We start from the raw sequence: 26,580 nt of genomic DNA on the forward strand, positions 1-26,580 counted from the left end.
ACACTCATGGAGTGGCAGGAATGCCCGACTCCCAGTAATGATTAAAAAAAAAAGAAAGAAAGAAAAACAAACCAAGACAAAACAGTTGGGTGTGGAGGATTAGGCCTTTAATCCCAACACTCAGGAGGCAGGGGCAGGCAGATTCTCTTGAGTTACAGGCCAAAAAAAAAAAAAAAAAAAAAAAAAAAGTAATTTTGTCTTCCTATAATATACTTACATATTTATAATATACTTACACATAATATACTTTTCTTCAATAAGCTGTAATAAAGATCCTAGATTTTTTAAAGGCAGGGTCCCAACCTATACCCAAGACTACCTTAAAACTTGCAGCAATCTACCTGTCTCAGCCTCCTGAGTGCTGTGATTACAGGCATGATGGATCACTTCAGTGATTCAAGGTTAATTAACATGGATTTACTCTAGCTTTTCCCTAGTCTTGTTAGGACTTCACACAGTGATGACAATTGTATTGTCCCTCTTCCAGCTACCTATAAAGAAATACACACTGCTGAACTAGTCTTGTTTTGGATATACTTAACAACCACTTATTTTTTTTCAATATATTTGATTTGGTTGTGCCCCCCCCATTTTGGTAGCATCCTTATCAAGTTTGGGTAGTAGACTCAAATAATGAAATCAATAACTGTTCCTACCTTCCTTTTTTCTCAAAGTGATGGGAATCAAATTCAGAGCCTCATAAACGCTGCAGCTTGGCAAGCACTGTACCACTGATCTATAGCTCCAACCCCAAACCTTCCACCATTGCAATTATTAAAACAGTAGGCTTCAAACTCAACACACAGTCCAAGTAACATCAAACTCACAATCCTCAGCCTATTCAATGCCAGAATTAAAGGGATATACACCAAATCTTCCATTTTTAAGTGAGATGAGTAGTTATTTCTTCAATGTATAGGAGCATTTTCTTGTACTAATATATGGAATTTTTTGTTTTCTGAGACAGGCTCTCTCTATAACCCTGGTTGTCCTGGTTCTCGCTCTGTAGATCAGGCTGGCCTTGAACTCACAGAGATCTACCTGCCTGTGACTTCCAAGTGCTCAAATACAGAAGTATACTAGCTTACCTAGCCCTGAAATTGGTGTTCTTAAGTATGCACACACACAAAAAGTCTAAGAAAACTCTGAAAAGAATAGACACTTACCTCTACACTGGCATAGTCACACATGGAACACTTAAATGGCTTCTCATGGGTGTGTTTATAACGACGATGCCGCACCAGTTCTCCACTGGTCACAAAGGCCATGTCGCAGTCTGGGCACTTGTGAGGACGAGTACCTAAAGGAAGGAGGGGATAACAGGATGAAGAATTAAGGGCACAGTAAATGACAGGGTTCAATGTGACTCAAAGCTGTTGCATAAGCTGAAAGTAGCTGTACAAGCTACAGGAAGGCCTGAATGAAATTTTAACATTAGCCTGTAACATGTGAGAACACATGCTAAATTTCAGTTTATGGTATTTGCTGAATAGAAAAATTCCTCTTAGCCAAAAATGGTGCATGCCTTCAATCCCAGCACTTGGGAGGTAGAGGCATATGGATCTCTGAGTTGGAGGCCAGCCTGGACTACAGAGTGAACTCCAGGACAGCCAGGGCCACACAGAAAACAAACAAACAAACAAACAAACAAACAAAACAACACCTAGGAAAAATCACAATGTCAAGTACTAGACCAGATACTTGCAGAAATAATTTTCTTCGTTCTTTCTCTTTTAAAGATAGGGTCTCAATATATAACCCAGGCTGGCCTTGAACTCTTAATCCTACTTACTGCTCCAGCCTCCTAAATGCCTAGGTTTACAGTCACAAAATGCTATGCCCAACTCTACAAAAGTGACTTTCTTTTTTTGTTTTTGTTTTTGTTTTGTTTTGTTTTTTGGCTTTTCAAGACAGGGTTTCTCTGTAGCTTTGGAGGCTGTCCTGGAACTCACTTTGTAGACCAGGCTGGCCTCGAACTCACAGAGATCCGCCTGCCTCTGCCTCCCGAGTGCTGGGATTAAAGGCGTGCGCCACCAACGCCCGGCTCAAAAGTGACTTTCTTATATTTTTGGTTGTGAGCCTAGCCTTTAACAGCTGAGCCATCTCTCCAGTCCCAAAACTGACTTTCTAAAAAAAGATGAAATATGTCACTGGAAAATGACAGTAACTAAGAAATGGAAAGGAATGCTTATTTCCTCATTAAATTTGCTTCTTCAATACTAATGAGCTAGGAGAGTGAAGGAATTCCTTCTATGAAGTATATATAATCCGGTGGCACAGAAAATAAAAGTTACCAATAGAAGGAAAGCAGCATTCATCTCAGAACAACGTAATCAAAATAGTAACTTTTGTTTTGTATTTAGTGTTACTAAGGGAAGAAAAGGGCTCCGTCTTTGGTAGAAACCAGCATGACAATTGTTGTGGAGTCAGGATGTCCATCAGACTGTATTATTTGACTACCTACGTCCTTCTGCTTAAGGTCCATGGTCACCAAGCCATTTTTCATTTGCTACAACTTTATAGGCAAGATCACTCCCTAGAAGTTGGGCATGGTGCTTATGTATGCCTTTCCCCAGCACTACAGGCAGACGCTGGTGGATCTCTCTGTCAATTCAAAGCCAGGGTTATGTACAGAACCCTATCTAAATAAAACAAACAAGTAAACAATCCAAAGAATGCCCCCTAGAATGCAATACAAGCACATTTAGAAAATGAACAGCTTATTCTTCACCATGAAGTGGCATGTGTTCATTTGACTTTTGCAGGCTTCTTTAACTGGATGAGTAAGTTTTACTAACTTAGTTCTCGACAACCACAGAATGAACTTTTCAAAGCTGAAGTACAGTGCAAGACAGAAGTACTCATGTCAATGTACATACATGTTGACAAATCCTATCAAACGACAATACAATTTCTTCAAAGTACTAGATGTATTTATGTGCAAATGAGTGCTATAACATGAGTAGATGATGGCAAAGAATACCCCAATATATAGCATACTACTTGTGAAACAATAGAAATCCACTAATTGCCTAATTTATCTGATTTATAAAGCAAGACAACTGACCACTTTATCGGACAAAGTATCAAATTAAAACCAACAGTTTTTTTTTTTTTTTTGGTTTTTCAAGGCAGGGGTTCTCTGTAGATTTGGAAGTTGTCCTGGAACTCTCTTTGAAGACCAGGCTGGCCTCAAACTCACAGAGATCCATCTGCCTCTGCCTCCTGAGTGCAGGGATCAAAGGTGTGTGTTACCACCACCCAGCTAGGGTGTAATTTCTTGTCAGTTAAATTCTCATCAACACAATGGTAAAAAGTCTTCCTGAATTACGTCAATTAAGAACCAGATATTGTAAGGAAGAACAAAAACAGCACTCCTCCACTTCCTCCGGCAGCAAGCCTGGACAGACTAAGAGCCATGAGTGCTTTAACCTTTGTCTGCTACAGCCCCACATTCACATCCAGCACCTGTGTGTGTGTTAAGGTGATTCCTCAGGAGGGTGACTGTTCTGAATGCTCTGCCACAGAGGTGGCACTTATGTGGTCTCTCATCAGTGTGACTTTTCATGTGACGATCCAAATTTGAACGCCTTGGACATGTGTAACTGCAAAGCTCACACTGGAATGTCTTCTTTACACCTATATGCAAAAAAAAACATGTACTTGTTAAAGTTGCTCAGTGTTTAGATTAAGCCCCAACTACAATTCTACTAACCTTTTACAATCAAAGTCAATCTAAGTAGAAATTAATTCACAGCATTAGTAGACTCTTATTACATATAAAACCAAACCAAACTAATATTCAATATGTAAAAACATAAATAAAACCCTTCTTTTGTACTAATTAAAAGCCCAGGCACCCACCAGATGTTGGGGGTGGAGGGAGCATTTACTTTAACAAAATTATTTTACACACAAGCTGTTACAACCTTTATTCCCAAATGGTTTTAGAAGACCATTAGAGATAAAGCCAGTTTACCTTTTTTTTTAATTTTTGTTGGCTTTGGAGGCTTCATATTACCAACCACTTTCTCTGCATTAACCTCAGACAGCAGACCTTCCTGCTGTTCTTCCTCAAAATCATAGACAGACACATCCACATCTTTGCCCTCCTCCGTGTAACGCAGTTTGCTCTTTTTGGTTTTCTTTGTTTTTTTGGCTGGTGGCTGATAGTCTGGGTCTTTTTGCCAGCTTGGGTCTTCCTGAGGAGGAAGCTCCCCCTGCTCTAGTGTCTCCACTTCTCCATTGGCCCCCACTTTCACCACCTGAAACCCTTCGGGCAAAGGCAAGGTGTGACATATCATCGGTTCACTTTCTGCAAGACCCTCTTTAGAGACTTCATTTTCATAAGCCCCCTGAAGTTCTTCTACTGAAGTAGTAGCCACAGGTACAGTCACAGGAACAGGTACTTGAACAAGTTGAAGCTCTCCTATGTTAATGGGCTGTTCCTCCATATTTACAACCTGCAAGGTTATGATCTGGGTGTCGTCCACTGCAGCCTCTGCTTCAGGAGCCACTGTACCCTCCATTACTTCAGTCTTCATTTGAAGAAGGGTAGGATCCAGCTGTTCCATCATTACCATCTGTACACTGCTGTTGACATCCTGGACCACCTCACCCCCATCTGTCTGGTTCTGGGGCAAGTGGCAAGCATCTTCTTCCTGGCCCCCTTCCCGACGTCTCTGGTAAGTTTTTCTTTCCTTTCCTTTAATGAAAGTTTCAGACTCCTCCACAATGGCTTCAACCGCCTCACCTTCCATTTCCCCTTCCTTTATTAAGGGAAAACACAAATTGTTATTTAAGATAAGGTTTGCTCAAATAAAAGCATATACATTTTAAACTAAAAACTCCTAGATTAATGAATTAGGCATTCATCAATGGTTTTCCAACAGATCTGCCTCTCTGATGAAGAAAAAAAACTACCACAACATTATAAATCTTGTCAATCAAAACAAAAAAATCTGAAATTGATCAAGACTCTAGAGCATACTCCCAATGTACAGAAAACTGGTAACAGTGGGTATTAAAATACTAAGAGAAACAATATACTATTAATTTTTGTTTCTTATGAAAATAAGTTATAAAAGAACAAAATGGGAAAATTGAAACAACACCTAGAGGCTCAAGTTTTCAAACCAAGGGAACTTAACTTCCAGTTGGCAAGCTCTAGGGATAATTTTTAGTTATTACTGGGATGGGATGTCACTAATGACATCAGGTGAAATCGTAAGGCAAAGTCAATCTTCTACCACAAAAACTTGCCAGAGCCAGATGTAAAACTAGAACTTGCACACTTTTAGAGTTGAGGCTGGAGGAAGAAGTTTGAGACTAACTTGGGCCACAGAATCAGAACCGATCAAAACAATAAAGAGACACTGGTCACTAGAAACTTCAACTATGGACATTTAATTACATTGGTAAAGCTAGTTTGAAACTTACATATCTGGGCACATTAGTAAAAAAGTAAATTTCAATCAAGAAAAAAAGTTCAAGATAGCTATTGTACAACAAACATACAGAAAATAGTTAATTAACTACTTAAGTAATCTCACCATAATTGAGGTAATACATTATTTTTTTAGATTTATTTATTTATTATGAATACAACATCCTGCCTCCATGTATGTCTGCACGCCAGAAGAGGGCACCAGAACTCATTATGGATGGTTGTGAGCCACCTTGTGGTTGCTGGGAATAGAACTCAGGACCTCTGGAAGAGCAGTCGGTGAGTGCTCTTAACCTCTGAGCCATCTCTCCAGCCAGGTAATACATGCTAATCAGCTTAATTTAATGCATCATCAACACATAATTCAAAATGCTACACACTACAAATACATTTATTTTTTTCTGCCAATTAAAAATCAAACTGGGTAGTGCTGGGATTAAAGGCATGTGCCACCACCACTCAGCGACAAATCCTACTTTGTCATACTGTTTTCCAGAAAGCTTTGTTGTGTGGGGAGATAGCTTAGTTTGTAAAGTGTCATTGACAACATGAGTTTGATCCCAACATGCACATGAAAAGTTGGACATGGCAGAGACAGGAGGATCCCAGGGCTCACTGGCTAGTTAAACCAAATAGATAACTTCCAGGTTCAGTAAGAGACTCTGTCTAAAAATAAGGTGGAAAGCAATCGAATGCTAGCTTGCTTGAACATACACTATCTCTTTCTCAATCCTTGTTTTAAATTCCAGCACTGAATAAAATTGAGAATTGTGTTGCATACCTATAAAAACAGCACTCTGGAGGTGGAGGTAGTAATAAGATCAAAAGTCCAAGATCATCTTCACCTACATAATGAACAAGGACAATCTGAGACCCAAACACACCTCTTTATGTTAAAATAAAATGGCTGAATGTGCAGGCACACATTTTCATTTAGGAAGCAGATACAGAAGACTGAGTTTGAGGTTAACCTGGACCATGTAGCAAGTTTCAGGACAACCACTGCTACACTGTGAGACCCTGTCTTAAAAAAAAGAAAATTCTGCCAGGTGTTGGTGGCACACGCCTTTAATCCCAGCACTCAGGAGGCAGAGGCAGGCAGATCTCTGTTGAGTTTGAGGTCATCCTGGTCTACAGATCGAGTTCCAGAAGATCCTCCAAAACAATACAGAGAAACCCTGTCTCGAAAAACAAAAAACAGAAAATTCTATGGTTATGCTGCTTACTGTATGAGTTTAGACATGCATATATTCAGGATACCATTACCATAATCAAAGCATTAAATATTTTCAAAGTGCCCTTACATTGCTACCCACCCCCCCCACCCGCTACACGGTAAGAACACTTAAGTGCTATTCTTAGGGGGCTGGTGAGATAGCTTAGTAATTAATTAAAGGCACTGGTTGATCTTCAAGAGGATCTAGGTTCAATTCCTATTAGAAGCTAACAACCATTTCTAACTCCAGTTCCAGGGATCCAACTCTCTTCTAGCCTCCAAAGGCATCATGGATGCAAGCTGTGCACAGAGGCACATGCAGACAAAGCAGCCATATATATATATGATAAAAATAAATTTTAAAAATTTACCCTAATATTTTAAAGTACACACTGTATTATTATTAAATGAATGTATTTTTCCCATATAAAACTCTAGAGGTACTTATTCATTTTATGTATCTGAAATTTTATATTCATTGAGTAATAATTTCATTTCTCTCTTCCATCATGTTTAATTTCTTTTAGTCTGGCCTCAAACTTGATTCTTCTGCCTCACAGTCTTGACTGCTTCGAATTAGAGGGACATTGTGTTCTATAAAGTTGTTCATTTTTGAGACAGAAATCTGTCTCCTCTAATTTAAAAAAAAAAGCAAGGACAGGCCTAAAGCAATCTCCATCTTAATGGCTTGCTTACCCACTCACTCACATTAGTTTTTTCATTAGTGGTGATGGAGACTGAACCTAGGACTTTCCACACTCTAGGAAAGAACCCCACCACTGACCTATACACTCATCTTAGCAACCTTTATTTTTGGACCAATTCAACTAAGCCCATCATATTTGTGGAAAAGACAAGGATGATGAAAAACTTCCTAGGTAGCCAGTTTCCTTTGTAGTGCTGTTATCTGCTAAGAGCAAAACAATACAATGTTTAATATAAATCTATCTTTCATAGTGATATATTATTTATGATTTATTAAAGCTTGACTGAGCACTCAGAAAACCAAAGCAGCTGGCTACTAGCTCTCACCTCTACTTTAGGCTGAAAGGGCTGATCCATGCACAAGCTCTTCACCAATTCTCAAACTCCTGCCTCTCCTCAGTGTGACTGGAGAATGCATGCCTCTCTGAGACCTTACTTCTGTCTTATATACTTCCCTAATGTTGGCATTAAAGGTGTGAGCTATAATTCTCTTTTAGACTGATTCACTCTTGTGTAGAGCTGGGTGGCCTTAAACTTACAGAGATCCATCTATCTCTGAATCCTGAGTCCTAGGATTAAACACGTGTACCTGACTTCTATGGCTTGTGGCTTGACTTTTGTTTTCTGAATCCTCAGTCAAGCTTTAATAAATCATAAATAATACCCACTGTCTCCACAGGGTTTCTCTGTAGCTTTGGAGGCTGTCCTAGAACTCACTCTGTAGACCAGACTGGCCTCAAACTCAAAGATCTACCTGCCTCTGCCTCCCCAGTACTGGGATCAAAGGTGTGCACCACCCCGACCCCCATACAAAGACCTCTTAATAGCTGTTTCACCACAATGGAGACAAATATAGCAAAATGTTACAGTAAAAAGTAGGAGTCAAAGTATATCTGTGGGACTTTACAATTTATCTATAAATTTAAAATGTTCAAGCACCAGTGTGCCAGTATTTTGCAAAATCTAGTGTTTCTGATTGTGAAAGATTAACCTCTAAATTTTCAACAGCAACACTATAGATAGAAGTCACAATTAGATAACTTTATACCCTTGTTGCTCAAAGTATGTCTAAGGACCAACAACATTAGGATAATTTTGGTATTTTATTAAAACACAAACTTTAAGCCTCACCCCTATCCTGCTATCACTTAACATTAAGCCATTTCTCTTCCTTTTTTATCTCAGACAAGGTGTTATTCTGTAGAAAAGCTAGCCTAATTCTGTCTTAGCTTCCAGGGTACTGGATTATCACTATGTAGGTCTTACTAGCCTAGAACTTGTTACGTAGACCAGGTGGCCTGGAGGTCACAGGGATCCACCAACCTCTGCCTCCTGAGTTACTACCGGGCGGTGGTAGCACACATCTATAATCCCAGAACTCGGGAGGCAGAGGCAAGCAGATCTCTGTGAGTTTAAGCCCAGCCTGGTCTACAATAGCTACTTACAGGACAGCCTCCAAAGCCACAGAGAAACCCTGTCTTGAAAAACCAAAACAACAACAACAACAAAAAGTAGTAATCCAAATACTTGGAATCAAGGAACAGAGAAAAGGTCCTATTTATGTTACAGACAGCATTATAAAGACAATAATTCCCACGTGGTAAATGTTTAATGGTAGCCCTGTGAGAGTCACTACATCATCCCAGACTATTTAAATATCTCCAGTAAAAATCTGATGGAGAAGACTGTACGGTGGTAGCATATATGTAATCCTACAACTTGGAAGATAAAGAGATCAAGAGTTCATAGTAAGCCTTGGTTACAGTGAGTTGAGGCCAGGCTGGACTACATGACACCCTGTTTCTTTATTAAAATAAGATAGAATCAAACCTGTAAGAGGAAAATTTTTCTTCTACAAGCTCATCTCCATGCTCCACCCCCACCCCGTGCCTCTTGTGGTTTGTAGCACATAATGTGAAGAACACAGAAAAACCAACTGTCTCTGCTGTGAATCGGAAAACTTAAAACATTAAATATTGCATTAAGAAGAAAAAAAATTCAATCTAAAAGAGGTCAATGAATTGTGCCCAGATAGAAAAACAACTAGTATAAAGGAATATGAATTGAAAACAATTGTACTGGCAAGGAATTGAGCTGACAGTACTCATCAAAGGAACACACAGGACTTTCAGCCATGGATGTCAGAATCTACTCAAGTCTTAAACAGCTTCTATTTTTACAGAGAAATATCACATAAAAGCAAGCCATCTCTCTGACACTGCTTAGAAATCTCAGTGCATCTCCTCGAGCAGTAGATTCCTAAGTCTAGCTTTCGGCAGAAGTGAATCCCCCCTCTGAATCAATAACTAACCCAATAGGCTAGCTAAGTCAGGCCTCCCCCACTTACTCCACGGGGACTGACCACATTCCTAGCTGCCTTGCCTGTATTAACAGTTCTAATCCATCTCCTCCTTTCAAATAATTCCTGGTTACTTAAATCTCTCCCCTCTCCACCATACCTTCCTAGGATTTATGAAACCTCTTCTGTGGAAGACTATTAAAAAGGGGTTTACAACATTTTTTCTCATTTTCCTTGACACTATGCTTTTCTTTAGCTGCTTCCTGTCCTGGATCTTTTCCCTAGGTCTCTGAGAACTTCAGCTTCTTGGAGCATATCAAGGATCTGTAGCCACTCTTGGGCACTAGACTTTTAAATGTTCTCCACAGTTTCCAAACCTGTATCTGTAATTTGTTTCAGGGTATAAAGGCTATATCTCCACACAGATTACTATCTATTACTTTCTAAACTCAAAGGCACTGAATAGAAATTAAAGAAAGGAAGACTGTAGTCTTCAGTTTATCATTAACCAAGAAAAAAATTATTTAGTACAACAGTTTTACTCTAGGGACTGAAGTGTCGCTATAAAATGATACACTGTTCTTTTGGGGATTGGGGTTTTGTTTTGTTTTTCTTTTTGGACAATGCTTGGAATGGAATCCATGGCCTTGTACCTATGAGAAGCTCTTTACCACCGAGGGATAGTTGTATCACTAAAATAGGACTCTCAGAACAGATCCTTGTTGTATCTTCTATCATCATAGTAGAAAAATGAAATAAATTAGCATCCCAGCAACTTCTGGATAGAAGAGAAAGGAGAAGCTTCCTTTAGATTAAGCAAGTGAGATCTAGACAAGTGAGGGTAAAGGGCTAGAAGACTTGGTTCCTAAATATTTTCCTGGCTAATTCAGAGTGGATACAGAGACCCAACTCTGAGACACCTGAATTCTGTCATGATCCCATGCCATAACCTAACTATATAGCCCCTCAGGCAGTCTGCTAGATCAGTCCCCTATGCTGTCCAAATATGTCCCATCTTAAACCATTTTACTATGTGTAATTTTTGTCATGTATTTTTTTTTGTATGCTCAATTCCACACTTGTTTCCAATCCTTCTCTTCCACCTTTTAGTTCAGCAGTTTGGCTTCTATTCCTTAGAATTCTATTGAACTGTTCTGAGGCCAGCAATGACTCTTAATGGGTAAATCCAAAGGGGGCTTTTCTGTCCTTATCTGACTCGATCACCCTGTGGAATTCAATATTCTATCCTAGGCTTAAGCCTAGACTTAAGCCAGATCATCTATAAACTGGACATAAATGAGCCACAAAGTCTTATGCCCCACTAAACTGCTTCCACTGAGATTTTCTGGCATTTATGCCCTTGGCTTATACCAAAGGAAACATGGGTAAAATGTTATCTGGAGTTAACACTTACTTAGAAAAGCTCTTATTCAGAAAGGATTTTTTTCTTTTGTTTTAAATTCTTTTTTTAATTACTTTTATTTTCTGTGCAGGGTATTTTGCCTGCATGTGGTTTGTGCACCATGTGCTGGCACAGGCTATAAAGAGCTGGAACTCCTGGAACTAGTTACAAACAGTTGTGAACCAACATGTGAGTGCTGGAAATAGCTGCCAGTGCTCCCAACCAATCTATTATCTCTCTAGTTTTTTAAAACTTTTTTTTCTTTTCTTTTTCTTTTTTTCTTTTTTTTTTTTTTTTGGGTTTTCGAGACAGGGTTTCTCTGTGTTGTTTTGGAGGCTGTCCTGGAACTCGCTCTGTAGACCAGGCTGGCCTCGAACTCACAGAGATCCACCTGCCTCTGCCTCCCGAGTGCTGGGATTAAAGGCGTGCGCCACCAACGCCCGGATTTTCTTGTTATTGTTTTTAGTTGGTTATATCTTGATCGGTTTGTTAATAATTTGTTAAATACACATGGTAGTTTGAATGAAAATGACTCCCATAGGGAGTAGCTGAATTACAGTAGGTGTGGCCTTGTTGGGGATGGGCTTTGAGGTTTCAGATGTTCAAGCCAAGCACAGTGTCACACTCTTCCTGCTGCCTGCCTATCCAGATGTAGAATTCTCAGCTACTTCTCCAGCACCATATCCGCTATCATGCTTCCCACCATGACAATAATGGACTAAATCTCGGAGGCAGAGGCAGGTGGATCTCTGTGAGTTCGAGGCCAGCCTGGTCTACAAGAGCTAGTTCCAGGACAGCCTCCAAAGCCACAGAGAAACCCTGTCTTGAAAAACCAAAAAAAGGACTAAATCTCTGAAGCTGTAAGGCAGTCCCAATTAAAAGTTTTCCTTAAAAAAGTTGCCATGGAGCTGGGTGTTGGTGGCACACGCCTTTAATCCCAGCACTCGGGAGGCAGAGGCAGGCGGATCTCTGTGAGTTCGAGGCCAGCCTGGTCTACAGAGCGAGTTCCAGGACAGCCTCCAAAACAATACAGAGAAACCCTGTCTCAAAAAACCAAAAAGAGTTGCCATGGTCATGGCATCTATTCACAGAACCAAGCCTCAAACAAATGGCAGATACAGGAGGGAAAAAAAAAAAGAACATCATTAACAATTAAAGACAGTGTGGCAGGATCTTGGCTATCTGAATAGTTACTTTCGAATGTTTGTCATGAGGCAGTGAAACTAAAAACTGTTAATGTGAATAAATGAAAAGTATGATCTTGCCAGGTGGTGGCGCACGCCCTTCATCCCAGCACTTGGGAGGCAGAGGCAGGCAGATCTCTGTGAGATTGAGGCCAGTCTGGTTTACAGAGTGAGTTCCAGGACACCCAGGGCTACATAGAAAAAGTCTGTATTCAAAACAAAACAAAAAACCCCACTCTCATCCCCCAGAAAAGTATGATCTAGTAAAAAAGCCAAGATTAGCAGAGTGTAACATATGCTCAAAACAGTTGCAAATTTTCCAAGTATCTTTGACAAAAGTCCGATTAATAGGTAGATATGGAAACTGATAAATAGTAAAGAGGCCAGATTTGTTAATAAATGGAAAATATTGTTATGTATTCTTTATATTATTATTTATTTTAGTTGGGGTGGGGGAAGGAGGTGCATGCCTGTAATCCCAGCATTCAGGAAACAGAGGCAGGTGGATCTCTGTGTTTGAGGCCAGCCTGGTTTACAGAGCTATTTTGAGACAGCCAGGGATGTTTGTTACACAAAGAAACCCTGTCTCAAAAGAAAAAATAACCAAAAAAAACAAAAAACAAAAAACAAACAAACAAAAAAAAACCCAGAACAACAAACCCGCAAAATGTATTGTATATGTGTGTGTGCCCTTGTGGTATTTGTGTACCTCTGGCATTCAGGAGCCCTGGGAGGTCAGAAAAGGGCATCAGATTCTCTGAAACTGTAGTTACAGTCAGTGGTGCTCTACCTTGTGGGTAATGATGCTGGGTCCTCTGCAAGAGCAGTTATCTCTTTAGTTCCAAACAAACAAATGAGTTATCAATATTTTCAGACCCAGATCTTTTCCTGCTTGAATAACTGTTTCTGTGGGGTAAATTTTTCAAAGAGGGTTAACAGGGAGAGGGAAACAAGCTTGTATTTGCTATTCTATAATACTGACAACATTACTATGAAGCCCTCAAGTCAATTTCCCTTCTCTTCAGAGTATCCACTCATGCATCAGGCCCATCATGGCCAAATTTGAAGAAGAAAAAATGTGTTATTTCATGTTTATTTTCAAATTAAACCCGCCTCCCCACTTCAAGACAAGGTTTCTTTGTGTCTCCCTGGCTGTCTTGAAATTCATCTGTAGACCAGGCTGGCCTCAAACACAAGAGATCTACATGCATCTGCCTTCTAAATGCTGAGATTAAAGATGTGTGTCACCACTCCTAGAGCTTGAGCATGCCTTTTAATTGCCTAAAATTTCTAATAAAAAAACCCTAAAGTTCCCCCATGAAAGTGACTTTTCTAATAAATTCCTAGGTTTCTATAGAACTTGGTGACTGATAAAATACAGAAATGAGAGATTTAAGAGCTCTTTAAAGAAACAGGACTGCAGCATACATGTGATACATGTACACTCAGGCATAATACACATCAGAGTAAATACTTTTTTTTTAAGAAACCAGCTGGGATTAAGAGCACTGACTATTCTTCCAGAGGACCTGGGTTCAACTCCCAGCACCCACAAGGCAGCTCACAACTGTCTGTAATTCCAGTTTCAGAAGACCTGAAACTTCCCATGACAAAACACTAATGCACACAAAATTAAAAAGAAAGAAACCAGCTAGGTGGTGGTGGTGGTGTACCCCTCTGATCCCAGCACTTGGAGGTAGGCAGATTTCTGAGTTAGAGACCAGCCTGGCCTACATAGAGAGTTCTAGGAAACCTTGCCTCAAAAAACAAAACAAAACAAACAAAACCCCCAAAACAAAACTGGAACCTGAGAATTTAGTATGTCTGATGTCCAAGGTTTGATCTCTATTACTGCAAAAACAAAGTAACAAACAAAAACAGGCTGGAGATGTAGCTTGTGTTCATCACACAAGCACAAGGATCTGAGTCTAATTCCCAGAACCTATTCAAAAGGCTGGTAGAACATGGCCCTATTCTATTATCTTCTTACTGGGAAGGCAGAGAGGCAAGAAGATCTCTCTAGGACCCTGACTCAAAAAGGCAGAAGACAACACTGACTTCTGCCTCTACATGCACTTGCACACATGGGTGCATATTTGTACAAGGATGGGACACATGAAAAACAAAATGAAATGACCTCTTTGGTAACTGATTACATCTTTGTAAAATGAGGCTCAAATACTTATGATGAATGAAGGAAGACAGAGGAGCACATGCCTTAGTCCCAACTACCTGACACTACCTGAAGATCACTTGAGCTCAGGAGTTTGGAGGCAGCGTGGACAGCACAGATCTCTTAAAATACAAACAGCTGAGTATGATGGCTCAGTCTATATTCACAACACTCAAGAGGCTGAGACAAGATCTTGAATTTGAAGCTAAACTGGGTTATCCAGCAAGATTGTATCTAATACACATATAATAGAAAAAGTTTCATAATGGTTGATGCTTACTGAATCAAGTTCAGACTCTGGCTTAGCTCCCAGCTTGTACAGTTCGTTCCCATCCTTGCTATTCATTTAACCTCATCTTTGAGTGCTCACTGCTAGGCATCTCTACACCAGTGTCTGCTGTCTTGTTCTCTTCTAGCTCAAAATATCTCCCATATCAAAAATCTTCTCAACTTCGACCAGCGCAGACTGACTTTGTTTTAACTATATCTGCATTGTCCTTCAACAAACCATCAATTTTAAAGGAAGAAATTATGTCTTATTTCCGTATTCTCTAAAGCAATGGATACAAAACAATGTTAGGTAAACAGCAGATACCCATGTATTAGTGTTACTGTCATATGAAATATAACTAACTGGTTTCTTGCACAAGGCAACTGTAGGAGGAGAAAATGGAAAAACAACACACGATATGCTAAGTGAAAGCCTAGCAACATGAATTTATTTTCTTCATTGCACTACTTATGCCCTTTCCTTTTTCCCTCCCATTTTTAGAGACAAAGAGTAACTATGTGACCCAGGCTGACTTTGGAATTGCTAACAGATCAGGCTGGCATCAAATTTGCAATCCCATGCCCTAGTATTAATTTTTTTTGTTTTTATTTTTATTTATTTTTTCGAGACAGGGTTTCTCTGTATTGTTTTGGAGCCTGTCCTGGAACTCGCTCGGTAGACTAGGCTGGTCTCGAACTCACAGAGATCCACATGCCTCTGCCTCCCGAGTGCTGGGATTAAAGGCGTGCGCCACCACCGCCTGGCCCTAGTATTACTTTTTGACTACATAAATGTATTCAACTATTCCTAGAGGAAGCTACTCAGATAAGCATGTGATATTCATCAATGTACCTACCATTTAGTCATTTGGAGAAAATACTTTTTGTACTTTAAATAATGTTACTGATAGTAAGATACTAAAACTGGGTTGGGTTGGATATGGTGTCATATTCCTTTAATCTCAGCACTCAGGAGACAGAGACAGCCAGATCAATGAGTTCCAGAAGAGCCAGGACTACATAGAGATGCTATGAACAAACACCAAAACCTGTGCATGCTTCGGTAGCACATATACTAACATTGGAACAGAGAAGATTAGCATGGCCCCTGTGGCAAAGATGACATACAAATTCATGAAGCACTCCATATTAAAACAAAACAAAACCCATGTTTCATGGAACATGCCTATAATTGGACTTGAAAAAGAGACTGGAGCATTGTCATCCTGGTCTATTACATAGTGAGTTCCAGACTAGCCGGAATATGTAGTGAGACCTTGTCTCAAGATAGGAAATAAGGTCTGTGTGGTGATGTAAGCACTTAGAAGATGAGGGCAGGAAGATCAGGAGTTTAATACTGTCATGGCTACAGAGCTGGAAGTCAATCTGAGTTTTATGAAATCCTGTCTCAAAAGTCCTACATGAACAAATAAATGAACGAATGAATGGGACTGGGAATAAAATAAAATCCAGTGACAAAGTGTCTGCCTACCATGGGGAGAGGGGTTAACAAGCCAATCTTCATATCTCTAGGAGATAAGTTAGGGTATTTAGCAATTATTTGCCACTGAAAACAGTACTATACTGAACAATAAGTTGTAAAATAGACTCCTGTACATTGACTTGAACTTATGATCCTTCTGCCTTAGCTTCCTAAATAGTTCAGATTACAAGCCTGTAGTAGCAAACCAGCCATAATATATACACTATACAGACCAAAAAGCCCCAAAAGTTTGAAGCTAGCCTGGTCTAGATCAACTGGGGCTACCTGGTGAGACCCTGTCTCAAAAATGAGGAGGCCTCAAGTTGTTCAATTGGTTTAGTATACACTAAACACTGGGTTTGATTCCCAGCACTACATACACCATGCAAAGTGGCTCATGCCTACAACCTCAGCACTTGGGAGATTAAGAGGCAGAATGATCAGAGCTCAAGACCAGCCCGAGGCTACAAGAGAACTATTTCAAAAACAGGAAAGGAGGGAAGAGTAGCCCAGGTTTCTAATAGCTTTAAAGAAAAATTTTAATGCAATGATTAATTATGAAAGTCTAAAATGAAGGTCATCCAACAAAGGTCAATAAATACTTTGGTTTGCAACTAACTATGTAGATCAGGCTAGTCTTGTAACTTTTGGAATCTTCTTGCCTCCTGTCAGCTTGAATTACATGTGTGCAATCCAATTTATTTTCCAGATCTTTAAAAAATATATCTATTTTTGTGTGTGCGCTCACATGCATAAATGTGTTGGATTCCCAGGAACTGGAGTTACATTTGTGAGCCACATGATGTGGTCCAGCATTCCCTTTTTTGTTTGTTTTTCAAGATAGGGTTTTCTTGATGAAATAGTCCTGGAACTTGCTTTGTGGCCTAGGCTGGCCTCAAACTGACAAATTCCCCCCAACCCCTCCAGTTTTTTTTCTAAAGAGACACCTCACTGTGTCTGATAAATCTTCTACCTCAGCCTCCAAAAAGTGCTAACATTACAAGTGTGTACCACCACACCACTTTCTAAACAAACAAATAAACAAACAAACATACATACATACATTAAGCACCACTCAGAAGACAGAGGCAGGAGGATCTCTCTGAGTTTAAGGACAGTTTGGTGTACATATCACATTTCGAGACAGCTAGGGGTTACATAGTAAGTATATTTAAAAAAATTTTTTTTAAGGATTGGCTAAAGCACTTGGTTCCAACAACCACATGGTAGCTCACAACCACCTGTAACTCTGGCTCCAACGGATCCAATGCTCTCTCCTGCCCTCTGTGGGTACCAACTATGAATGTGGCAGGTAAAACACCCATACACATAAGATAAAATCTAAATAAACAAGTAAATAGAGCCAGGCAGTGGCACATGGCTTTAATCCCAACACTTGGAAGGCAGAGGCAGGTGGATCTCTGAGTTTGAGTTAGCCTGGTCTACAGAGTGAGTTCCAGGATGGCCAGGTCTACACAGGAGAACCCTGTCTTAGAAACAAGCAAACAAAAAGACAAAAACCAAACAAAAAGTTTAAGCAGCCAAGTGTTATGGCACACATTGTATTATTAACACTGTAGAGAAAGGAGGATCATTAAAAACCATCCTTGGGGGCTGGAGAGATGGCTCAGAGGTTGAGAGTGCTGGCTGTTCTTCCAGAGGTCCTGAGTTCAATTCCCAGCAACCACATGGTGGTTCACAACCATCTGTAACGAGACCTAGTGCCCTCTTCTGGCTTGCAGGCAGAACGCTGTATACTTAATAATAAATAAATAATTTTTTTTAAAACCCTTTATTTTGATGTCAACCTAGAGTATGTGAGACCTTGTCTTAAGAAGTGCTTAAGGCGCTAGAGATGGCTCAGTGTTTAAAAAGGACATATTGCTCTTGCAGGGAATCCACACTTAGTTCCCATCACCCAAAATGTTGCTTATAATCTCCTAAAACTCAGTTCCAGGGGAATCCAGGTCCAACACTTCTGACCTCAAAACGTACCTACACTCATGAGGACATACCCACATGGAGACAGACAGACACACACAGACAGACAGACAGACAGACAGACAGACAGACACACACACAATCCTTTAGTCAAAAAGATAGCTGATGCTTATTCAGTAGCTCCCTAGAAAGTTAATGACATAAGAGGGACAAAAGTTGCAAGTAAAGCAAAGAGGGCACAAGCAATAGAGGCCACCTCCAACTGGTAATACTGTTACTCCCAGATAAGCTTTCTACACAGGGCTCAGTTCTTAGCTTTCTCATCTGACAGCAAAACAGGCAAAGAACAAATAGCAGCTCCATTGTAGAATGAGTGCTGGGAAGAGAGGGTAACATGGGCTGGAAAGATGCTCAGCTATTAAAGAATTTCAAGACACACACTTTTGATCCCAACACTTAGGACGAAGAGGCAGGTAGATCTCTGTGAGTTTGAGGGCAGCCTGGTCTACATAGTGAACTCCAGGTCAGCCAGTGCTCACCTGCTGAGCCTTCTTTCCAGCCCCATAAAGCTAGAAATTTACTTCACCCCTAACCTCATGATGGTGATCCTTAATTCTGAACCTAGGCCCTGTACATGCTAAGCAAGTGCTTAAGAGAAACCTAATGCTAGACTGTGAAGCATGTGCTAGGTCACTGGTCCATTCCCCAGTACCACAAAAATCAAAGCACTCAAATTTACTATTGCAATCTGGTTTCAAAGGCTTTTTATTAAAGATAGCCCATTTATTATGCTTATTGAACATTTGCACAGAGAAAAGAAAAGGCTAATAGGGAAGTCAACATTAGTGTCACAGTATCAATGGGAGGTTGGTTCCTGAGCAACATTCTCTACAACTCAACACTAGGGTACAGCAAACTAACACCTTGCTTTTCCTCATTTTCTTAATAATCATTGTGCCAAGTCTCCCTTAACCCTGAGAAGGAGCTCAGAGTCACTATTTCTGGAACAGTCCTCCAACATCAATTAGAATATTAAAGAAAGCTGACTCTCGTAAGGTTCCCAGGTCCCCAGGCATGACAGCACATGTTTCTAATCTAAGCACTCAGGGAAATGGAGATCCGCCACTTTGACAGACTCCATTCCATACATCCCAGAAAGGGAACAAATGACTTCAGACTGTATGTCATATAGACGCTATGTTCCATGATCTCAAGGTTGGCCTAAAATATAATACTTTAAATATAGGTTTGTTTTCTAATGGGAGGCCTGAACACTGACTGCAATACCTCCTCCCCCTATGCCATTCCCTTTTGAGGCAAGGCTTCATAGTGGCCTCAAACTGTCACCAAAATCCTCTTGCCTTGGTCCCTGGAGTGCTAGGAATACAAGTATGGGTTACAATTTCTGGCTTGTTCGCTTTTTAGAACAGTTGTCAGGCATGGTGGTGCTTGACAAACAAATCTCTAGGATTCCAGTCAAAAGCAAAGAATGTGGATACAAAATAATGTTAGTCGGGTGGTGGTATCGCACGCCTTTAATCCCAGCACTTGGGAGGCAGAGGCAAGCGGATCTCTGTGAGTTCAAGACCAGTCTGGTATACAAGAGCTAGTTCCAGGACAGCCTCCAAAGCCAGAGAAACCCTGTCTTGACCCCCCCCCTCCAAAAAAGTTAGAACTGTAGTTACAGATGATTGTAAGCTACCAGATGTGTGCCAGGAATCCAATCCTGGTCCTCTGCAAGAACAGCAAGCATTGAGATCTCTCTAATTCCATTACAAGATTCCCCTGCCTCCAGTACTGGGAATTAAACCTGCTTCACCTACACTAGGAAAGAGCTCTACCACTATGCTATATCCTTAACCCTCAAAAATCGGTATAAATTGTTAAAGGACTAAGCTGGAGCTGGCGAGATGGTTCATGACATAAAAGTACTTGAAACCAGATCAGATGGCCTGCATTTGATCCCCAGAATCTACTTGGTGGAAAGAACTCACTCTTCCAAGTTGCCCTCTGACCACCCTATATGCATTAGAGCACAAGCATGTATGGTCATACACACACACACACACACACACACACACACACACACACACACACACACACACACACACACACACGAGTTAATGACAGCTAGGCATAGTGGTCTATGCCTAGGTAGTATATTCCTAGGACTCTATCACATGGGAGACTGAGGCAGAATTGTCTTATTCTCTCAAATGTTTCTACTGTCATGTCCATAAAAAACACTTCCCTAGGTCTGGAGAGATGAACACTGGCTTCTCTTCCAGAGAACTCAAGCTCAATTCCCAGCACCCACACCCTAGCTCACAACTGTCTATAACTCCAGTTTCTGAGGATCCAACACCTTCACACAAACATATATATGCAGACATTACATCCAGGCAAAACATCAATACACAGAAAATAAAAACAAAACAAAAAAACCATTTCCTACCGAAAGTACTCATACCTCATTTTGTTGAAGACTTTATTTTTCATGACAGTAAGAGAGCTTGCATTCTGCTTAAAAACATACAGCACAGCTGGGCAGTGGTGGCGCACGCCTTTAATCCCAGCACTCGGGAGGCGGAGGCAGGCGGATCTCTGTGAGTTCGAGGCCGGGCTGGACCGACAGCCTCCAAAACAATACAGAGAAACCCTGTCTTGTAAAACCAAAAAAACCCAAAAAAAAAAAAAAACCAAAAACAAAAACAAAAACAAAAAAAACCCCGTAGAGCACATTTTTAATCCCAGCACTCAGGAGGTGGAGGCAGGCAGATCTCTGTGAGTTCGAGGCCAGCCTGGTCTACAGAGCAGATGCCAGGACAGCCAAGACTATTTCACAGAAAAGGCCTGTCCAAAAAAACCACAATAATAAAAAAAATTTAAATGCTCACTTGATTTGCCTGCCTCTGACTCCCTAGAACTGGGATTAAAGGCACACACCACCACACTTAGCAAATCCAACAATTTTTAAAAGTTACTATGCCAGGCAGTGGTGGCGTGCACAACTTTGGTCTCAGCACTTGGGAGGCAGAGACAGGCTGATCTCTGTGAGTTTGAGGCCAGCTAGTCTACAGAGGGGAGTTGCAGGACAGGTTCCAAAACTACAGAGAAACCCTGTCTCAAAAAAGCAAAAACAAAAACAAAGTTTTTTCTAGCTGAATTATTTATCTCACTACACACTAAATTAGCATAATTTAGGCTCTAGGAAATGGACATTTTTATGTTTGGCTTCAAGTATCATAAAATTATATCACCTTGTACCTTAAAGGCATTCATATGCAAATTTCAAAAAAAAAATATAGATCTGGCCGGGCGTTGGTGGCACACGCCTTTAATCCCAGCACTCGGGAGGCAGAGGCAGGCGGATCTCTGTGAGTTCGAGGCCAGCCTGGTCTACAAGAGCTAGTTCCAGGACAGCCTCAAAAGCCTCAGAGAAACCCTGCCTCAAAAATCAAAAAAAAAAAAAAAATATATATATATATAGATCTAATAATACACCAAGTCAACTAATAACACTTAAAAATGAGCAACGTTCCTATTCAATTCCCCAAACTAGTAAGGTTAGGTTCTCAACAGTTCTTCAAATCAGTACTGCTTCCCTTTTCAGCAGCTTATTAGTATTCCTATCAGTATCAACATTCCTTAAAGAATATGCAGGGCATTATTTATGGAGAGGAATGCTACTACTATACAGACCTCATGCTTCCTATATAGAAAACAGGCTTAAAGAATTAAGCTTTTTTTTTTTTTTTTTTTTGGGGGTTTTTCGAGACAGGGTTTCTCTTGGCTTTGGAGGCTGTCCTGGAACTCGCTCAGTAGTCCAGGCTGGTCTCGAACTCACAGAGATCCGCCTGCCTCTGCCTCCCGAGTGCTGGGATTAAAGGCGTGCGCCACCAACGCCCGGCTAAGAATTAAGCTTTTATTCCTAGTCCCTTCTCTCTGTGCCAGACAAAGCTTATAAGAAAAACTCTAGTAACCACTTTGTCAATTTAGTTAATATTAGCTTTTGAAGTTTCCATCTCTAAGGTGGGTGAGATAGCACAGTGGGTAAAGGGGCTTGCAACCAAGTCTGATGACCTGAACTTAATCCCTGTAACTCCACAACAAGAAGAGGATGATCCCCAAAACTTGTCTTCTAATCCCCACAGATGCTGTAGCATACTCCCACTGACACACAGACACACAATAAATAAAAGTAATTTTTTAAAAAATGAGCTTCCAACTCTAATTTTTACTATTACACAAATGTAATTTTACTTTTTCCCAAGGGTTAAAAAAAAAGCTTTTGTTAGCATGAAAGGAAATAATTTAATCTCAAATCCTATTTATTTAGAAAACTTAAAGCAGAACAGATCAACATTTATAAGGTCTTTTCCAAATACCTATGCAAAGAGTATAGATTAACAAAATTTGATAAAGACTAACTTATGAGACAAACATGGGACAGTGAGACTAACTCCAATTAATTAAGAAAAATTTTATCCCAGATACTAGATTCTCCAAGAACGAAACCACACCTGTTCCATATAAAAATCATAAAACTATAAACTATCATGTACCTTTTACATCATCTTCCACTGATCAAAATATATGAACCAAAGGTTTCTACAGAAAAACATCATATCCGTCCTATCAACCACCTAGTATATGGCACTACAGTTTCATACCCAGGACCTGATAATATAACTTACATGTTCTCAATTACCCAATGTGCAATCTTCTATGCTCAAAACTACCCAGAAAATCCTCTAGACTCAAGAGGGTGACATTACCTTATACCTCTTTTCCCCCAGTACCAGGCAGGGAACATAGGCTATCATATTATACTTCTTAGGCTCCCCACAGGCATATGCCATTATGCCAATCTTTTTACTTTTTTATCTTCCCCAGAGTGGCCTTCAATTTATTATTCTTCTACCTACACCTGGAGTAGCTGGAACTATAGGCTTGCACCACTGGGCCTAGCTAGTACCTTTTTTTAAGGGAAAACAATAGAAAAAAAAGCATTTACCTCTCCGTGGCTGCAAAATCAGTTTGAGGAAGGAAAACAGAACCCAGCTCTCCAATCGCTAGCTCCAAGTCTGTCTGCTAGTGCATCTTGCTCTTTGGTTCTAGGTTTGTCATTCTAAAAGAAAAGTAAAAATCACTTAATAAAACAGCAAATTCACATAAAGACACCATATAGCATAAAAAAGGAAGTCTGATATGACTGGGAGGAAAAAACAGACAAAACAATAGACCAGCTAGTTGTTATAATGAAGGCCTACAATGACAGCACCTCAGAAGCCAAGGAAGGAGGATTGCCAATAGTTCAAAGCCAGATCCTTTCTCAAAAACAACAGCCCCCCCACCAGGCAATAAACTGTTCATCTACTAACTGTATCCTTCTATAATTGCCTAGCAAGCCAACAATACAGCATTCATTTACTTTTTATACATTGAGCATATACAGATTTAAAAGATTTATAATGGCCAGGCGTTGGTGGCGCACGCCTTTAATCCCAGCACTCGGGAGGCAGAGGCAGGCGGATCTCTGTGAGTTCGAGACCAGCCTGGACTACTGAGCGAGTTCCAGGACAGCCTCCAAAGCCACAGAGAAACCCTGTCTCCAAAAACCAAAAAAAGAAAAAAAAAAGATTTATAATGGTTAAAACAGTACTCCATTATAATCATGGCACATATACTCAAACTACCAAAAATTAATTCTTACACCTGAAATAACAATCCTTTAGCAGTTTGTTTCCTTATCTTCAGTAAATAGTGAGTAGCATTACTGATTTAGTTGGCACCACGAGCTGGTAAGTTTAACAAGAGACTGAAAATCCTAGAATAATCAATACTTGTTTTAGTGAACATTTTTCCTCTCTACACTATCAATGAACTGCCATGCTTCAAGTAATGGTAGAATGTAATCTATTTCTATTTTTTAAAAAAGAGCCAGGCCTGATAACCAATGCCTTCAATCCAGAACTCTAGACTCTAGGTCAGAGGCAAGAAAATCTGTTTAAGGTCAGCCTGTTCTATATACAGTAAGCTCCAAGACTGCCCAAGCAACTTGAACGATCATGCCCCCCCACTCCCCACCAAAAAACAAGGTTAAAGAGATAAAAAGAGGAAAAAAGACACCCCCAAGTGAAATACTCTCTGAGAGCTTTCAAGATGGCATATACCCACAGTTCTAGGGTGAAGTAGGATTACAAATTTGAGGTGAGAGGTGAGACTATCTCCAAAAAACCAACAACAAAAAGGGCTAGAAAGATGGCCCAACAATTAAGAGTACTTATTGCTCTTGCAGAGGAACCAGATTCAGTTCACAGCACCCACATGGCAGCTCACAACCGTCTGAATTCCAGTTCAGAGGATCTGACCCCCTCTGACCTCCAAGGGCATACATGACCCATCTCACAAGTTTAAAAAAATTACGAAATAAAAATGTAAGAGATCTATTTGTATTTTATGCATGAGTGTTTTGACTACAAGTACATAAGTACACAGAGGCCAGAACAGGATGATGAATATGCCTAGAACTAGGAGTTAAGAGATGGTTGTGAACCACCATGTGGGTAATCGGAACAGAACCTGGATCCTTGGCAAAGGCAGCAAGGGATCTTAACTACTGAGGCATTTCTCTAGTCCCAGAGGGTTCCTTTTTGTCGTTTTGTTTGGTATTTTGAGACAAGGTATCATTATATATATTAGGTTGGTCTCAAACTTACAATATTCCTGCCTCAGCTTCCTGAGTACTGGCATTACAGGCATGTACCACCAAGCTAGGCTTTAAGTGGTCTTGAAAATAAAGTGATATGCTGGGCGGTGGTGGCACACGCCTTTAATCCCAGCACTCAGGAAGCAGAGGCAGGCGGATCTCTATGAGTTCCAGGCCAAGCTGGACCGACAGCCTCCAAAACAATACAGAGAAACCCTGTCTTGCAAAACCAAAAAAAAAAAAAAAAAAAAAAAGAAAGAAAAAGTGATATGACAAATCTACCTATCTGAGAACATCTTCAATGTTACATATATTTGTCTCTATTGTTCTTTCTAAACTGGAAGTTCCTTTTCAATCTAGAATCTTGTTATCTGAAGGATCATTTTTACTAACAGTTTGAAGTCATCCGTAGCGGAGACATGTAATAGGATACAAAGCTGGCCAAATCAGATTTCTACATTAAAAAGAAAGAGAGATGTTGCCTGTAAAGCAGATGACGTGGGATAGTTGTGATGCCAGCAGCAAGCCCTAGGAGAAAAAGGGCAGTTTTCTGCCAATAAGTAAAAGTGTGCAAGATTCTGCCATAGGACTCCTCCCTACAGCACTAGTCAGCCACATGTGGACCCTGCCAAGGAACTCCCAAGCCAGTCATTAGCCACTAGGGCTCCTTTAATTCTCAATATCCTTTTTTTTTTGGTAAAAAAAATCCTAAAACTCTTAGAACACTTCTTTTCTTTTTTCCTAGAGTCAGGGTTTCTCTGTGTAGCTTTGGAGCCTATCCTGGAACTAGCTCCTGTAGACCAGGCTGGTCTCGAACTCACAGAAATCCACCTGCTTCTGTATCCCAAGTGCTGGAATTAAAGGTGTGTACCACCACCCAGTCTTAGAGCACATCTTAAGGTTAACTTCTGCACCTCCTAAATTTTCCTACAAGGTTGGAGAGTTCCCTAAGGATAACTTTTCCTACTTCTCTTAAGTAAGCAGGATTTCCTTATGGAGGCATTCATGTAACTGTATCACATTATTGATTAAAATTAGTAAGTCCTTGGGCTGGGCAAGATGGCTCTGTGGATACAATCTATTTCCAGAAAAGCCTTATAATTTGAGTTCAAATTCAAGTGAAAGCCCACATCTTTAATCTCAGCACTCAGGAGGCAGAGAGATCAAGTGTGAGACCAGCATGGTCTACACAGTCAGTTCCAGGACAGCCAGGGCTATAAAGAAAAACCCTGTCCTCAAATAGAAAAGAAAAAAAGGGGAAAAAAGAAAAAAGAATCCAAGAAGTTAGGTCCAGTGCCCCAAGACTTCAATCCCAGCACTTAGGAGACAAGGGCCACCAACCTAGTCTGCATATAACGTTCTAGGCCAACCAGGGCTCCAAAAAGAGAAAATGGACTCCACAGAGTTGTCCTTGACTTTCACATACACCAGCCTGCACTCACAATCATACACAAAGGCCCATGGACTTGATGGTTCATATCTTTAATCCCAGGCAGCAAAGGCAAACCTCTGAGTTGGGAGACTAGCCTGGTTTACATAGCCAGTTCCTGGCTAGCCAGAGCTACACAGTGAGACCGTATCTCAAAAAATTTTTTTTGCTTGTTTTTGTGACAGGATCTCTCTACATAGTCCTGAATGGTCTTGAACTCAAAGAATTAGCCTGCCCCTGCCTTCCAAGTGCTGAGATCAAAGGTGTCTGACACTATACCCAACAAAAATTTTAAAAAAGTTTTAAACCAGGGGGTGGTG

General features: G+C 40.4%; 1 protein-coding gene and 1 non-coding gene across 6 annotated transcripts in view; one reads left to right on the top strand and one right to left on the bottom strand.

Moving 5' to 3' along the window:
- Ctcf (CCCTC-binding factor) overlaps window positions 1-26,580 on the bottom strand; it is a 45,988-nt gene that overhangs the window by 15,672 nt on the left and 3,736 nt on the right. For 4 of the 5 annotated variants that reach the window (XM_040736646.1, XM_013117911.3, XM_005076296.4 and 1 more), the window contains exons 2-5: window positions 23,137-23,250; window positions 3,980-4,769; window positions 3,469-3,639; window positions 1,167-1,300 (exon numbers count right to left, since the gene is read on the bottom strand). In XM_040736646.1, coding sequence (XP_040592580.1) covers window positions 1,167-1,300; window positions 3,469-3,639; window positions 3,980-4,760 — 1,086 coding nt within the window. In that variant the 5' untranslated portion in view covers window positions 4,761-4,769; window positions 23,137-23,250. Of the gene's footprint in view, window positions 1-1,166; window positions 1,301-3,468; window positions 3,640-3,979; window positions 4,770-6,227; window positions 6,292-23,136; window positions 23,251-26,580 lie in introns of all 5 variants that reach the window. The other variant, XM_013117910.3, reaches the window with a different exon arrangement.
- Window positions 15,747-15,849, top strand: LOC121136323. Its single transcript, XR_005873463.1, has one exon. It is a non-coding gene; the product is annotated as a U6 spliceosomal RNA (small nuclear RNA).

This window comes from Mesocricetus auratus, unplaced genomic scaffold (assembly GCF_017639785.1).
Source record: "Mesocricetus auratus isolate SY011 unplaced genomic scaffold, BCM_Maur_2.0 Super-Scaffold_100062, whole genome shotgun sequence".
Classification (NCBI taxonomy): Eukaryota; Metazoa; Chordata; class Mammalia; order Rodentia; family Cricetidae; genus Mesocricetus; species Mesocricetus auratus.